The 17,727-nt window shown below is 36.2% G+C and overlaps 1 protein-coding gene across 1 annotated transcript; it reads left to right on the plus strand.

The window, feature by feature from the left end:
* The first annotated feature begins 8,941 nt into the window (after positions 1 to 8,941).
* On the plus strand, positions 8,942 to 15,805 carry LOC109003710 (D-3-phosphoglycerate dehydrogenase 1, chloroplastic-like). Its single transcript, XM_035691571.1, has 4 exons — positions 8,942 to 9,563; positions 12,582 to 13,094; positions 13,773 to 14,405; positions 15,089 to 15,805. Exons 1-4 carry the CDS (start codon positions 9,141 to 9,143, stop codon positions 15,605 to 15,607), a joined length of 2,088 nt encoding a protein of 695 aa, XP_035547464.1. The 5' UTR covers positions 8,942 to 9,140; the 3' UTR covers positions 15,608 to 15,805.
* The last annotated feature ends 1,922 nt before the right edge of the window (positions 15,806 to 17,727 follow it).

Below are 17,727 nucleotides of genomic sequence, written 5' to 3' on the forward strand. Positions count from 1 at the left end.
GTTTTCTCATGAAAACTTTTGCAGAGCGAACGAGGTAGAACACATGGGAGTTGTCCGACCTCTTGGGAGGGGTGGGAGAGGGAGTTATTTTGTCTATACTTTCTGTTACGAGAGAGAGAGATGGAAAAAGTAGTACGTAAAAAATCCAACTCCCAAGGACCCAAATGATTAAGGAAGATACTATTTTTTTTTTTTTTTGGTGGAATTTGTGTCCGACAATAACTTTGACGTGATTTCTTTGATGGCTGTGTACGTTAGTTTTTACTTTTTCTGATTTTAGGTTGCTGGAACGTGGGGTGCATGCTTTGAGAAAGCTGCATGGGAAATGGCCTGGTTAAGATAAATTCATGATGTTTTTGTTTTGTTACGAGTGAATTGGATGGTTGAGGTTTTTATTTGAAGGTCAAACGAAGCTAGAATCCGGGGAAAGACAGAGAGGCCGCATGCTGACCACATCTCCCTCTGTATCGGCCACAATTGAGAACAATAACAGTATCTTCTGTGTAACCCACGTTTCTTTTCTCTCTTTTTTCCTTCCAATTATGATATAATTAGAAGCTTTAAGGACTACTAAACAAGAACACTACAAATTAAATAACCATGTTAATTAAGTTATTCTCTAATTTACTTTAATTTGCAGCAAGATATTTTGGTCTAACAGTTACACAACTGCTTTAGGGTGCATTTGGATATTTAGATAATTTACTTTAACTATGTAGATAGTAGCAAAATTATTTGATTTAAGATAGTTTATTTGATTTTGAAAAATGAGAGAGAATAAATTAAATAAAAATATTATAAAGTTAAAAAATTATTTGAATATAATAATTTATTAATATTTTTTTTGTTTCAAAATTTAAAAATATAATATTATTTTTGTATTTTTTTTGGGAGTTAGGAAAAATTGTAATGATTAGCTAGGTAATGATTAAATGAAAAATTAAAAAAATTGACATTGAAAAGTGTTGTGCTTGAATGATGTTTGTGAAGAAAATATTCATCTAAGAATATCTGAGAATATTTTAGAACAATTATGTTATAAGTGGACCCTTAGAATTTTAACCTGTCGTGTGCATAAAAAAAGAAATTCCATACCATTACTCTGATTCCTTACATTTTCTTATTTCTATTTTTTTTTAAGTAATAAAATAGTTTGAGTTAGGATGTTTTATGAGATTTTGAAAAATGATAGAGAAAAAAATAAAATATTATTAGCGGGAGAGGTGTTTGCATCCCTCCCGGGATGGGTATTACCTAGAGGCCCACCAGTCAGCCCACGAAGCACATGAGGAAAAAGAAAGCATAAGGCCTGCACGGGAAACTGGACGACGTGGAGAGGATGGACATCACTTGCCTCGACACCCCCTGCAGGCACACATCATGACAGGGTCACGCTGTATTTAAAGAGCAGATACGAGATATGGATAGAGATCACGACGATGCCTCATGTCCTTAGGGGTTTAACTGGTCTGGTTTTGTCTAATTTTGGAAAAAATTTAAGACCAAACCGGTAATACCAATTTTGTATTTTGTAAAACCGATTATACATCGGTTACCCCCTAAATCGGTACTTTCGATACTTCTGGTTTTACAGGTTTCGTTCCAATTTGGTCCGACTTTTCGGTTTTAATAGTAATTATATAGTCTATAATGGTTTATATAGTTGTTTTATGTTTATATAGAGACTTTAAAGTGGATTAGTGGATTACTAATACTATTATGTATTTATCAAATATTCAAATGAATATGTTGAGAATTTATTAGACCATAAAATATAATTAATATGTTTTTTGTTATTAACAACATATGATCAAACAAATTACAAATATTCATATTTAAGATTAAGATCTTATATTGTAAATTATAATATAAAATTATTTCATTTATGATATATAATTATATATCTTATATATAAAAAATTCCTATATAATTATATATATAAATTATATATACATAAAATATTTCATATAATATTCAAAATTAATTTTTATATATTAATTTTTTCACAACCGATCTGGTTTGGTCTCGAAAAGTAAGAAACCGAACCCAAACCGGTTTGCACAACATAGGAACCAGTCCTAGAACCGGACTAGTTATGAACTGGCCAAACTGGGCCGGTCCGATCTTGTCTAGGCTGATTCATCAGTTTGCCAGTCCAAACTTTCAATCCTATCTGTCCCTAACAAATTGCATGGAAGGTGGAAACATCCATCCACTTGTCATTGAGGTGTGAACCAAGCACACTACGCCGCATTAAAGACAATGTTGTGGTGCCTCGTATGAGAAATGATGGCCTTCGACATGGAGCACATAGCACTATCTCAGCAAATAAGTATAAAAGCCAAGCATCAGGTAAGCATCTGAGTTTTTTTTTTTTTTTTTTTAAAAAGAGACAGGGTCACATGTCCAAGAGTGACCCCCTCCCACTTTTATTAAATAGCCATCACTTGTGGTGGATGAATATCGTGGTTACAAAAGAAGATCCAAGAAAGACCAAATAAAGACAACCTTATTATCAAAGAATGACATCAATACAAAATCAGAGAAAAAAAAAAAAAAACCCAATTAAAACTGACCAGCCAACTACGCAAAGGGACCATACACAGATCCGATTCTTTACAGCACATGAAAAAACTACAGCCCTTACCTTAGACGCACATAAGGAAAAGAATATTTATCAAGGCACAACAGACCTTTAAGTCTAAGAAAGCTATGAGACCAAAAATCCATACACAAGTTATGAGCTACTTTTTTGGCAAAATAATCAGCCACCATGTTACATTCTCTAAAAACATGGCAAATACGAGCATTAACACTTTGAAAAAGATCAAGAACCTCTTCCCAAAAGTCTCATAAATACCAATGAGAACATTTTCCACTTTGAATCCATGAGGCTACCATCAAAGAGTTTGTCTCAACCATAATCCTTGACAACCCCAATTCCTTACATAGTCTGAGACCATTCCTTGAAGCCCATAATTCAGCAGCAACATTAGTTTGACACTGATAGTGAATTGAAAAACCTGCATATAAATCACCTCGATGATCATGAATCACACCACCCCCCCAGACAATCCAGGATTTCCCAACGAACAACCATCTATATTCAACTTTCAATAGTCATGAGCTAGACGTTGTCAAGCAAATGTTCTAGCTTTAATATATCTGAGCATAATGACAGGGCATTTAATACTTCGCAATATGTCGTGGTCCCTTGAGGAGCCGGACTTGATCTTCATCGGCACCAAGAAAGTATTCTGAATTTGAATTAAAATAGCCGACACGATAGTCTCCCAAGAGACTTTTCGATTTTCCATAGAGATCTTACAATGAAATACCCATAAATCCCAAATAATCATGCTCGGAATAATTCCACGCACTATCTCCATCTAAGTTGAACTTTTGGCTTTCGACCACCATAGAGTAGCACGATCAAAAATATTTTGCCCACTTCTATATCTAACCTTTAACCTCTTAGAGAAAAATTCTCAAGTTTTTCTTAGCCAGAAAACCAGTTCCAAATAAATGTTCTTCTGTTTCAATAGCACCTCTATCCACACATCAATAACAACGATATGCTAAGGAAATACCGAGTTTATTAATATTCCCATCAACAAGCAGCGCATGATTCCAGAATTTCCAGACAATATAAGAAACTTTGCTAGGAAGACCTCTAAACCAGGTCCACTTTACCCAATGCGGCTGTGTCGAGATAAGACGTAATATATGCATGCTCCATTCGTCGTAAACTGATTATCAAACGAAGGAGCCCAAATGAAAATGTTTGGACCTTGTTTAGCCACACATTTGCTTGAAGAATTTCATTACATATCTCTTCCCCAACCAAAGCTGATAGGCGATGGATATTCCAACCAACTGGAGAAAGCAAATCACAAATTTGAAGCAAAGGAGACTCACTTACTTGAATTCTATTCGCAAGCACACCAGATGGGAGCCAAGGTTCAAACCAAAAGTTTACTTTACCTTCCCTTATTTTCCATAGACCATGTTTAAAAATCAATGGTACTCTATCAATCACACTCTTCCAAAAAGAAGAACCACGAGGATACTAAGAAGCTTCCAAAGGAGATATGCTTATCAAATAAAGGTTTTTAAAAAAATTTGCCCAAAGAGAATCATTCCCAATCAACTTCCAAGCAAACTTTAACGAGAGTGAATCCTGCACTTCCTTATATCTCACCCCCAAGCCACCTTCAAGAATCAGCCTGCAAACTTTTCTCCAAGAAACCCAACCTTGTTGTTTTCTCCCATCCTTGGACCCCCATAAAAATCCTGACAGAATCCGTTGAATATTGCTAAACACCATCTGCAGAATTTTCAGCACCTAGAGAACAAGAATCGGTATGCTATTAAGGACATGCTTCAGTAGAACTAATCTTCCACTAGAAGAAAGAAGATTTCTTTTCCATCCTTCAACTTTTTTCTGGATTTTCTCAACAATCGGCTTCAACATAGATACAATAAGTCTACCAGTATGCAACGGAACACCAGGGTAGGTAAAAGGAAACTTACTCTCAATAAAACCAGAAATCTGTAACAATTTATGCTTCCTCGCATAGTTTATTTTGTTAGAACAAAACAAACTTCATTTTTCTACATTCATCCTTTGACCTGACACAGCTTAATATAATTTCAAAGTTTTTAATAACCCCTGCATGGAACGAGTGTCTCCTATAAAAAAAAGCAACAAACCATCCGCATAAAGAAGATGTGAAATCCTCAAATAAGAAGCCGACAAGTGATCAGGTTTAATCGTACCCAAAACAAATTGTGACTCCAATAGTCTAGAAATGATATATTCTGATAAAATAAATAGATAAGGACAAAGAGGATCACCTTGTCTAATACCACGTGAAGCCTTGAAGAAACCCTTAGAAATTCCATTCAATATAATTAGAGTGGCTTGAGGGGGTTGAATAAGAGCCGCATTATCCTCCTCCGAAACCAATTTAGGGATGAGAGAAAATACAGCCTCATCACTCACCACTAGTTCGGAAGACAAAAGCTTCTGATAGAAAGTAATAGCGCCATCATGAATCTTCCCAAGAGATTGAAGAGAAGACCCATCCTGTAAAGTTAAAGAATTTAGAATACATCTTTTCTTCTTTTGCATAACACTCACATGGAAGAATCGAGTGTTTGCATCTCCTTCCTTCAACCATTTAATACGCGATTTTTGCTTCCACAAAATCTCATCTCTGTCCAACCAACACTGATGCTTCTATTTCAATATCATCATCTGATTTTCTTCCACCTCAGAATAATTAGCAGCCATTTTAGATTCCAAACCAACTAATTGATCTTCAACCATTTGAATTTCCTTCTCCACCCGCCCAAATGTTTACAATTTCCAGAGTTTGAGGGCTGATTTGAGCTTAAATAAATTTCTTACCGCCCGATGCAAAGCATTGCAATTCATATTAGAGTCTCGTACTCGATTTACTAGAGGAAGGAAATCATCATGAGAAGTCCATATTCTTTGAAAACGAAACTGATTAGGACCCTGAAAACTCCTATCTTGCAATAACTCAAAACACATAGGACTGTGGTTAGAAGATGTACGGGGAAGATACTTCATTGAAGTATTCTAAAATTTGCACAGAAACGCTGGATTGACAAGAATCCGATCTAGTCTAGCCCAAATACGATGCCACCTAGCTTGACCATTACACCAAGAAAATTTAGAACCCGTGAAAGGAATCTCTAATAATCCACAATCATGAATAAAGTAATTAAAATCCTGCTTTGCCCTAGCAGCCTATATGCACCTCCCACTTTCTCACCATCCTCTCAAATAATATTAAAATCACCCGCCAAGAACCATGGCTGACCTGCACTATCTAAGGTGCTAATATCCTTCCACAAATCTAGTCGCACCCACCTAAAACAACTGCATAAACAAAAGTAACCAATATACGATCATCCCCACATGAGAATCAACCAGATAAAATTTGGTTTGTAACCAAATCTGGAGAGAAATGAATGTTCTCATCCCAAAAAAGTCAAATTGTTCCACCCATTACCACATTTAAAGTGTACTTATAAAGCTTCAACCATCATGCCCAAAACTGCATATTCTTAACATCCAAAAATGGTTCCATAATTGCAACAATACGTGGTTTAAAACACTTCATGATCCGGGATAAACGACTGTGAGAAGTATGCATGCCCCTAATATTCCACGTAAGGATGTTAAACAGAAATTAACATTGTTTTTTGGAACAAGTGGTGACGCCGCGAGTCACCCTAGATTTCATATTTTCATACTCCAAAATTTCTCGTATTGTTACACCCATCTCCAGATCCAAATTATAATCATTTTGATTAATATTTTCAGCCTCAAACATGCCTTCAGAATCTGAAACAATAGCACCAACTTGCCTCACAAACATATTTGACTCCTCAGCATGTTCCCCCTCTATCTCATCAAAAACATGTTGTGCTACACAACCCAATTCATACTCTAAAATCTCATTCACCATTTTTAAAGAACTTCGAGGAGAATGAAGATTTTCAACCAAGTTCAAATAGGTTGCATGAGGAGTTTCATTCCCCTTAGACTCCTCCAATGACTTCTCAACTTGAACTTCAGACTGCACAACAGGGCTCGGTTCATGAAATTCCCATGCCTCCCTCAAGATACCATCACTAGAAGCATAAAGGACTTTATCGTTGATCCTACTAGAACAATGCTTCAATTTATTTTTTAGCAAAATTTATTCTCTACGTTTTTTTTTTTTCGGTTTTCTAGCTTATCCATTGTCTGTCTCTCCACCTAAGACCAAACTTGTTTGGGCATTGTTGGTTTCGATTTAAGAAACTCCCCACCTCCCTTAGTTTTTTTCTACAATTTAAGTTAGAATGCCGCTGAACATGATAGTGATAACAAAACTCAGGGAGGGTCTAAAAAATAACCTTCTGGTATTGACTATCAGGTTCACTAGGAGAGCCAATCCAGAAGCCCTTTCGCAGAGGTTGCGATATGTCCATTTCAATGCAGCATCTAGCACCTTCCGGAGACACACGCAGTGATGTTATCCCTCCTAAAAAATCTTCCATAACCCCTAATAAGAATCTTCAACATGGAGATATGATAAAAATTTAGGGGTAGCCCTAGCAAAAACAGTCACACAGGTGCAATCACAGGTTCAATATTTTCATCAAAAGTAGGAGACCAATGCAAAATGCGATAGACACACCTTCAAGGTAAAAATATTCCCTCGCCATAGTTGTGCAAAAGTCCTCCTCGTTTGTCAAACGAACCATCACATTAACCGATTTCCTCATCCCGCCCACTACTGGTTGCACCGTCAATCCCCAATGCAACTTGATGAATTTTCAAATCTGATTAGGGAGGGATGTTTCCGCAAGAATTTTAGAACCACTGTAAAACAGAATGGTGAAGCCGAGCACTCGAGTTCCTCTGGTGAGAAATGGAAGAACATTTCACCATCCTTGAATCTCGGGCGTCGCATAGGGATAAGTACCTCAGGGAGAGGTTCCGGGCAGTCCATGACGATATTGGCAAAGGAAAGGCAGCCTGGCGTGGCCTCCTGAGAGGCCATGCAACGGCAGGGGAGGCCACACGAAGAGAAATCGCAAAATCCAGAGAGAAAGGAAACCTAGGCCACACCAGTGTTCAAACTTGTTTTTGAAGAAAAATCATGTTTTTGTTCCTCAATACAAAGGAATAAAAGAAACATACCACATCAGTAAGCATCTGAGGTCACATTCTCTGACTAGTAAAAAACTCCCTCTAACTAACTTGAATACTAACTTTGGCATCAGAAGTTTCCATTCAATCCTGAACACCCAATTTTTCCTACATCGCGGGTTATCGATGCCCAATATTCGGTGTGCGAAACACGCTATTAACAATTAGAATATAATTTTTGTTTTAAAATTTAAAAAATTTGAATTATTTATTATGTTTTGTTTGAAAGTTTGGAAAAATTGTACTGATTAAGTAATGATTAAATTAAAAAATTAAACATTTGAAATTAAAAAAATATTTGAATGATATTTGGATGTTAACATGAGATGGTCTAAAGACCATTTGTAAAACCAAATGGGAACTTATTTTCTAATATTGATATTTGAACTTAAAATATAGTCGCAATAAGATATTTTCATTAATTTTTTATTAATAAGAAAATAATTATATGACATATATCAATGGATAATGATAGGTTTAATATTATTCTACTACCCTTCTACTATTTTATAGTATATTTGAAATTTTTATTTTATTATTATTTTCTTTTAAGTAATTTTTAAACATCTATAATCATTAAAAAAATAGAAATGCTATTGTCATTGAGAGTTGGGTCCCGACAAAAAATTTTTATTTTTATTTTTTATTTTTTTAACTTAGTGATTAAAGAAGTGTTTTTTAATAATGTAGTGATATTTTTTTTTTAAAATATTTAAAAGTATAAAAAAAAATAAAAAAAACTTTTGAGTTGGGCTACTCTGCTGCTTAGAATAGCCTACTCTACTTGACCGCTAGTTGTTTTTCAACCTTTTTTTTTATTTTTCTATTCACATTTTTTTTATAGATTTAAATATTTTAATAAAATAAAATAAAATATATTAATACACTTAAAATCATTTTTTTAATTATTAATTAAATGTTTTTTTTTACCATACAGTATATTTAAGTGATATGTTTAGGACGACTTCGTTTGGTTTCTAAACATCTCTCAACTCATCATTACAATTTTTTCAAATCTCAACATAAAATATAATAAATAATTCAACTTTTTTAAATTTTAAAATAATAATAATATTAAAAAATAATATTCTAATAATATTTTATCATCTCAATTCAACTCAATTCAAGTCACTTCAACATCCAAACGCAACCATTGTAACCTTTTTCAAAACCTTTTTGTTATTGTCGGGAGCCGTCTCGTGCTAGCACGGCTCTAAAAAAGAATATTACTACCCGGCCGCTGCTAAGCTCCAACGGTTAAGAGCTAAATAATGATAATAAATAAACAAATAGATAAATAATATCACTTCCCCTCTCTGTGGCTTGGCTTACAAGTTTACAACGCACAAACAGTGAACCACCACCTTCGACTTTCAGCTAACCTGAAGCCCTATCCCGAACCATAATGGAGTCCATTGGCGTACTCATGCTTTGCCCGATGTCCGTCTACCTCGAGCAGGAGCTGCAGAGCCGCTTCAATCTCTTCAAGCTCTGGACCGTCCCACAGAAGCCAGAGTTCTTCAAGGAACACGCATCCTCCATCCGGGCCGTCGTCGGCAACGCAGGTGCCGGAGCCGACGCCGAGCTCATCAGCGCTCTGCCGAAACTCGAGATCGTCTCGAGCTATAGTGTCGGAGTGGACAAGATCGATCTGGACAAGTGCAGAGAGAAGGGGATTAGGGTTACGTACACGCCGGACGTGCTGACCGATGACGTGGCGGACCTTGCGATTGGGCTGATACTGGCGGTGCTGAGGACACTGTGTGCGAGCGATCGTTACGTGAGGAGTGGGGCGTGGAAGAAGGGTGACTTCAGGTTGAATACTAAGGTTATTCGCTTTCCTTTCGCTTTTTAATTGGTTTTATGTTACGATCAGAAAGGCACTGACGACATATGTGCGGTACTGCAGGTTTTTGTTGAACTTGTTGCTGAAATGCTTGTTTTGGTGAATTTTCATTTCTTTTTCCTCTGTGGTAGCTGTTTTTTTTTTTTTTTGTTGACTGTGCTTTTGATAATTTTGAATTCTTTGAAATGGCTGGGATAGTTGATTTACGTTTTGGTATTTTGTGCTTGTATGATGTGATGTCATGAATTATTGGGAATGTTTTGCAATTTCAGGAGTTGTTATATACTAATATCAATATGTGAATAGGCTGCATATTATGGTAGATATTGGTGCACAAACTCCTTTATTCTATATTTGTAGGGAAATGTAATTCGTATATACGTGGGTTGAATTGCTGATGATGTTAAGGAAGTTTGTGATTATTATGTCTTTGACTGGTAGATTTTTTATTTGATCGTCTTTTAGTGTGATAATCTGGTTTTATTTTTGTTTCATATTAGAGGCAACAATGAATCTAGGGCCTGTGGGGATTGTGCTTATGCATATCAAAAGAAGAATTTGATTTTACCAATGTTTCATTGCTAGTAGTGAAATGTACAATGTACATATTTATTTGTGAACAATGTACATATTTATTTGTGATCTGTGGTCTGTTTCCCATTTATTTTGTGCAGAATTAGTGATTTTGGGTTGCATTAAGTATGTAAGCTTTCAGATTTTTGTGCTCTTCAACTTGGCCTTTTTGTATCTCATGACTCACATTATGCGCTTGCCATTCTCAATTTCATTTTCTTATGATATTTGGTATTTTTTTATTCTTTGCATAAATGCTGAAAAATACTTATGACTTTATATGCTTTTAGTTTCACCACTAAAGTGAAAGTAAATTGTCGAGCCAACTAATTTATGAGGCAGGCAGGTTTTCAGATGAGAATGCAGGATGCTCTAAACACTTTATTAGGGCGGTTTCCAGTGCAAACTAAAAAGACCACTGTGATTTTGTGACAGTTGCAAGCAAGAATATTGATTTTTTGGGATTCCTTTCCATCATTAGGCCTTGCATTAAATTCATGATACTAGAGATGCTGAAAATTGTAGATGAGCATAGTTTTAATGTGAAATGACAGGCTGACTAAGTGATATAATGTGGAAACCAGAAGGAAGATGATAAAGTACATGAAGCCTAATGATACTCAACCATCTACAAGTCATGTTAGTCAGAATTCAACCTTAGGACTGTCATGCATGTTGCTAAAAAGTGCAGAGATTTTATCGGTCAAAAAAAAAAAAAGTGCACATAGTTGATACTTTTGTGTTAAGTGTATGTTGGAAAGTGCAAAATATTTTATTCTGTTCTCCCTGAGCTTCTCAACAGTTGCTATGTAGCTCTGTTAACTTCTCAGCTTGGTTTGTATTTGTTTGGCCAATCTTTGTTTTGTTTAATGAGCCTTTATTTGCTTGACAACTAGCTTTATCAAATTTCTTTCATCCATTTTAGAATTCAATCCACCAGCATATAATAGCAATTACTACTTATCAGAAAAAAAATATAATAGCAATTACTGCATACATTCGTCGTCCACTATTAATCCTTCTAGCTCACCAGTATGCTGGCATCAAATCAACGTGTATTCCCATGTATTTTCTTTGGATGAGTTTCCTTATGAGTTTGACCATCAATACTGCTTGAACTTCTCTTAACTTGTGAGCCGTGAGGAACATTATTGACTATTGAGTGGACTTGGTAGCGTTTAAGCTTGGCTTGTTAGAAGAATTAGAGGAATAATGCTTGGAACTGGGTTGGTTGAACAATAGGTTTAGTCATGGATTTTGTAGCACCCTTTTTCCCCTTTCCTTTTGTAGTTTTAGTTCTGTGCTCAGCTTTATGAGATATGGGTATACAAATTTTTTTGGCTGCTAGCAAGCTCTAGTAGCTTTAGTTTGTCCTGTCCTTGGTAAGAAAACAAGGACAGGACAACTTTCAAATGCATACTTGTTCTCAAGTGGCAGCTGCATGGAAAATGATGCCTTTGTGTATTATGTGGTGTATTTGGTTGGAGAGAAATGAGAGGTGCTTTAATGATCGGGAATGCAATAGAGATGCATTTTGGAAGATTTTTATAAGCACTCTACTTAGCTGGTCCTCTGCTATTGTACTCAAGGGTGGGGCTGTAAACGAGTTATTGTCTTCGTTTTTCTAAGTTTTAGAATGTAATTAGGTGTTTCTTGTGTATGCTACCTGTGTACTCGGGTTCCGCCTATTACATCGTGCTTAATAAAGTTACAACTTATCAAAAAAAAAAAAAAAAGTCCGATATCTAGGCTTATCACTAATAGCAAGGCGACAATGTAGAATATATATTTATGAAGAGAAACTCAAGTTCAGCAATTTTTTTTTTTATTATTGGCACTGTTTGTCTGAGAACAAAGTCCCGACTAATCTTGGGGGTGCACGGGCCCTCGGCAAGGAGTTTCTTACATGTGCACCTCAGGTAATTCAAAGAAAGTTCTCCTAGTACGATGGCCCCTAGAAATTGTTTGGGATTTGAACCTTAGAAACTCAAGTTCAACAATTAACATGGTCAAATTATGGATTGCACCATGACACAAAATAGAAATTATCGAGGCAATTAGAAGAAGAGGGTAATCGCTGCTAGTAATGAATAGCCTTTGGCATGATCAGTTCTGGGGCAGTTAGAGCATGAAGCCGGTGTTGACATGCCAAAAAAGGTTCTGCCTCACAATTTAAATATCCTAGGGCGTACAGTCGAAAATTTACTTTCCATTGAGTATGGTCAGCTTGATACTACTTGCAAGTTATAGTGGAGTATTTGGGCCTTGCATTGCCACATCATCATCATATACAGCATATATGTGCATCATATTGCTCCTGATCAAGGACGACTCCTATAATTTCTTTTTCTTTATCTTTTTCTCATGCATTTCCTTTTCTTTGCCTTTTTTTTTTTAATAATAATCTCTCTTGTTCTTTCTTTTAAGTTCACCGGCAAAACAGTTGGTATTATCGGTTTGGGAAGAATTGGTATGGCAGTTGCTAAGAGAGCTGAAGCATTTAACTGCCCAATCTCTTACCACACGAGAAGAGCAAAGCCAGACATACAATACACATACTATCCAAGTGTTGTTGAGCTAGCCTCCAACTGTGATATTCTGGTTGTTGCATGCCCTCTAAATGAAGAGACCTGGCATATCATCAACCGTGAAGTCATTGATGCATTGGGCCCGAAGGGTGTTCTCATCAACATCGGGAGGGGCCCTCACGTGGACGAACCCGAGCTGGTATCTGCACTAGTTGAAGGCAGGCTAGGCGGGGCTGGTCTCGATGTGTATGAAAAGGAGCCTGAAGTACCTAAGGAACTGTTTGGGCTTGAAAACGTAGTCCTCCTGCCTCATATAGGAAGTGGCACGGTGGAAACCCGGACTGCCATGGCTGACCTTGTGATTGGAAACCTGGAGGCTTACTTTTTGAACAAACCCCTGTTAACCCCATTGGTTTAATATGTTACTCGGGGATCTGTATATTTCCTTGATTATGGCATCCATCGTTTCCTGAACTTGTGGACAGTATCTGGATCAAAAGGAAGACCTTCTGATTGATTATGTATGATTTATGAATAATGTTACATAAAGTCGTAAATTGCATAAGCGTCATATAGTTATTTTAAAAAAAAGTATGGTCTATTATTATTATTATTATTTTATTATGTGGGTCTGTATGATTTTTGAGTAATGTTATATAAAGTCGTGAATTGCGTAAGTATCATGTAATTGTTTTGAAAAAAAGTATGGTCTATTATTATTTTTTTTTTTTATTATGTAGATTTCGTATTTATTCATTTTTTTTAAAGTGATTGTATCGTGTTTGTACATTTACAACTGTAACTATCATTTCTCATAAGTGTAACTATTATTTCTCATGATTTGTTAAAGTAAATAAGAATCGTATCTTTTAGTGTAGGGTTTAGCTTTCAGACTCATTTATCTATCATATCGAACCGAATATGTAGATAACGAGATAAAATTACACTAAGATTATCTTTATGAATATCCCGTAGGTTTGTAACATCCATTAGGTTCGGAATGTTGTATGTTCAATCATTGCCCCCGCATTATACATAATTAAGTTATTTATTTTACTTGAAAAATAAAATGAAAAAAAAAAAAAAAAAGGGTGGAACTCAATCCAAAACGACGTACTTTTGCTACTTTTGCAATCGTTGCAACCTTGTTAACCTTCTTGCGAATATCACGACCACCGTTTCAAATCCTAAAACGCCCACCGCCACTGCCCTGAGTTCCCTCAAAACACCGACCATATTAATTGAAACGGAAAATCAAACCCTAGCCCGACTCCTCCTCGTCCTCCTCCACATTCACTTCATGGACTCCATAGGCGTCCTCATGACCTACCCAATGTCCGATTACCTCGAACAAGAACTCCAAAAGCGCTTCAACCTCTTCAAACTCTGGGCTCATTCCTCAAAGTCTGATTTATTGGAAAAACACTCTAACTCCATCCAAGCGCTTGTGGGAAACACCAAAATCGGTGCCGACGCTGAACTCATCGACTCATTACCCAAGTTGGAGATCGTCTCGAGTTACAGTGTGGGGTTGGATAAGATTGATCTGAGGAAATGTGAGGAGAAAGGAATCAGGGTTACCAATACGCCCGACGTATTGACCGATGATGTTGCCGAATTGGCGATTGGGTTGATCCTGGCTGTTACGAGGAGGGTTTGTGAGTGTGACAGGTTTGTGAGGAGAGGGTTTTGGAAGAAAGGCAATTTCGGATTGGCTACCAAGGTTAATTTCGTGTCATTTAACTGTCAACTCTTGAAGAATTCTGCTGTATTTCATTAGGTTTTAGTTTTAACGAACAATTGGCAATGAATGGTACTGGATTTAATGATTCGGCAATGACATGCAATTTTTATTATGTAAGATCTGTAATATCTCCACGCTTTGCTATCAATCTCATTTATATCAGCTTCACAATTTTTGTGTATGCCTCTTCAATCAATCATTTCGTAAATAAGATTTTAGTACCAAATGGAATTGCATGGTAATTAGACTCCAGTAGTTTCTTATGCAAAGTCTCTCTAGCCAAATTTAGGAAAGATTTCATCGGCTGTATAGGCGGGCTTGGAATGAAATGCGATAAAGTTTCAATTTTTTACATTCCCATATATCCATAACCAAAAATGCCGAAATTAGATGTGATACAGCGGGGATGATTCCAGTGTTCTACTTGTCTTTGTTGATTGGTGTTTCAATTCTAGTGGGTGCGTATTCTTTTCAAAACGAAATACAAGAAGAGTAAACCACATTCCAAGAGGAGAAACAACTGTGACAACATTGAAAAACTGACCAAAAAAAAGGATGTGGAGAGGGGCATGATAGGTTTGCTAGAATGGGAACTTGAATACGCTGGTCTTTTATCGCGTTTTTTCAATTATCTTATGCGCATGTTTGTTTGTCTCTTTCAGTTCAGTGGTAAATCAGTAGGAATTGTTGGGTTGGGAAGGATTGGCACAGCAATTGCAAAGAGAGCCGAAGCATTTGGCTGCCCTATCAGTTACCACTCGAGATCTGAGAAACCAGAAACAAATTACAAGTACTACTCGAACATCATCGACTTGGCTGCCAATTGTCATATTCTCATTGTTGCTTGTGCTTTGACAGAAGAAACCCGACACATCGTCAACCGTGAAGTTATTGATGCATTGGGTCCAAATGGCATTCTCATTAACATTGGAAGAGGTCCACACATCGACGAAACTGAACTTGTGTCTGCACTCCTTGAAGGCCGGTTGGGTGGGGCTGGGCTTGATGTGTTCGAAAATGAGCCAGACGTTCCTGAACGGCTTTTTGGGCTTGAAAACGTAGTTCTTCTGCCTCATGTGGGGAGTGACACTGTGGAAACCAGCGAGGCAATGGCAGACCTTGTGATAAAAAACTTAGAGGCACACTTTTTAAAGAAGCCACTGCTAACTCCAGTGATTTGATTTTGAAGGGTATGTGGCATGAAATCTTGGATGTCTTTCCACCATTTAATTATTTAGATTTACATAATTTCTGAACATTAATGTTTTGGTGAGCATCTTTCCAATGGAAGGAAATCTATTCATGTAAAATTGATTTATTTATGGAATGGCATTGTCCCTAGTCTTCAATGGAAAACTATGCGGCTCTAAATTACGGTTTCTTTGTCTTTCCTACTTCCTTTTGATATTCATAAAAGCTTTTGCAGAATGCAACAATTAATCAGTTTTGAAACTTATATGCTGCAATATTCCCACAAGACATTAGTTACTAAATTGCTCATATGGTCTGGAACCTGCATGTATTTAATATGGGGCCAACATGTTAATACAAAGAGAAGCAACTTCAGGCAGGTCGGGTGATTAGCTTCAATTTACACCAACAAATCACAAGCTGCCACGTAAAAGAAGCAGCAAATTACAACATAGACTCTTACACAGGTGAATATTTTTTTTTTACAGTTCTGATCTTTCCCCTCTTTCTCTCCCTCCCTCCCTCCCCCCACCCCGTGGCCTGCTGTAACCGGTAGTTTGGGCTTCTCTGGTTTTTCTTTACCTTCCTCAAAGAAGGGTAGCTGGATGGTCACATTGACCCTGCAAAATACCTTGAATTAACCAGCAATGACGTCTAGTCTTCCATGTTTTTAAATTCACACTTCTCTCTCTTCCTCTCCCTCTCTCTCTCCATAGCAAATCTAGTTTTCCACTGTCCCTAGTAGCAGAAACTCTCTCTCTCTCTCTCTCTCTCTCTCTCACACACACACACAAATGGCACCAAAAAATAATGGATCAGCTAATTCGATTTGAAATCCATGGTGCAAAGAGGTGGACGACCGTTGCTCTCAAAGCAGGTTTTAACATGTCTTCAAGATAAAACACAATTTTATCTCCACAAGGAGATAAAAGGAAGTACTAATAATGAGAAAGAAAGATAAGCCTTGAACCCAGTACGCCCTCTACATTTTTCTTTGCTTTATTTGATCATCGACCTGACCCGCATGTATTGAAACAAAATAAAAAAAAACATGAAAAATATCCATATAGATGAATATAAAAAATGAAGATGGGTTTAATAGGTCTTCGAATTAGAGAAGAAGGGCTTCAAATCAGAGAGAAAATGGCCTTCGGGGGAGAAGAAGGGCTTCGGGGGAGGAGGAAAGTGAGAAGGAGAACGGAGAAGGGAGCGGTTTAACTGGATGCACCCCACCGTAACTATCAATAAGTTTACTATGTGTTGGGTTTTCACTGATGGGTGTTAAAGAAAAACACACGATTTTAAGGTTTTCCCTAATACAAATTGTCCACGTTATGGAACCCACGTACACTATAGCATTAGCATTGGTTTCTCTATATACATCTTCAAAATCACGTCTTTTTTTTTTATAAGTATCTTCAAAATCACATCTTTTAAAAATTAATTTTACATATCAAGAAAAACTCATGGATTTGATTATGCATCTTTGAACTAAATAATATTATTTTATTATTATTTTTAATTCTTTTTTCTTAAAATTATTATTTTTTATATATTTTACAATTAGTACCATGTGCTCAAAAATACAAATTACATATGTCTAAATATTACCAATTTTATATATCAAAATGATCAATTTTATCAATAAATATTAATATGTACTAAAAAACATTTTGTATCATCAACTTAATACAAATTTTATATATCAAAATCATCTTAATACAAATTCTATAAAGTTGATTTTAATAGGTAAGAGAGAAAAAAACATTAAAAATAATATTTGGAGAGTAAATAGTGCTTCTTTTCATAGCTATATAAAAATTTAGAGATGCATAAATTATTATAGATGAATTTAAAAATATATTATACAAATATGAAGATAAAAATAAAGATAAATAACCCATTACTAATGCTCTTATGGAAATCAACATCCTCATCACCTTGTCTCAGTGGCCAATGTACTGCTAACGAGGAAATGGCAATTTTGACTGTCCAACTCTTTAGCTGTACAGGGCCGTCGATTGACAGGACTTTTAAAGGTGAGTTTGGTTGTCAAACTCATCTTAACTCATCTCAATTTATCATTATAATTTTTTTAAATTTCAATACA

Source organism: Juglans regia, chromosome 7 (assembly GCF_001411555.2).
Source record: "Juglans regia cultivar Chandler chromosome 7, Walnut 2.0, whole genome shotgun sequence".
Classification (NCBI taxonomy): Eukaryota; Viridiplantae; Streptophyta; class Magnoliopsida; order Fagales; family Juglandaceae; genus Juglans; species Juglans regia.

Bases quoted from the DNA above. Each gene is read 5' to 3' on its own strand.
- LOC109003710 (XM_035691571.1), top strand. From the start codon at position 9,141: ATGGAGTCCATTGGCGTACTCATGCTTTGCCCGATGTCCGTCTACCTC. The intron at 9,564-12,581 runs GTTATTCGCTTT...CTTTCTTTTAAG, and splicing joins ACTTCAGGTTGAATACTAAG to TTCACCGGCAAAACAGTTGG. The intron at 13,095-13,772 runs GTTTAATATGTT...AAAAAAAAAAAG, and splicing joins AACCCCTGTTAACCCCATTG to GGTGGAACTCAATCCAAAAC.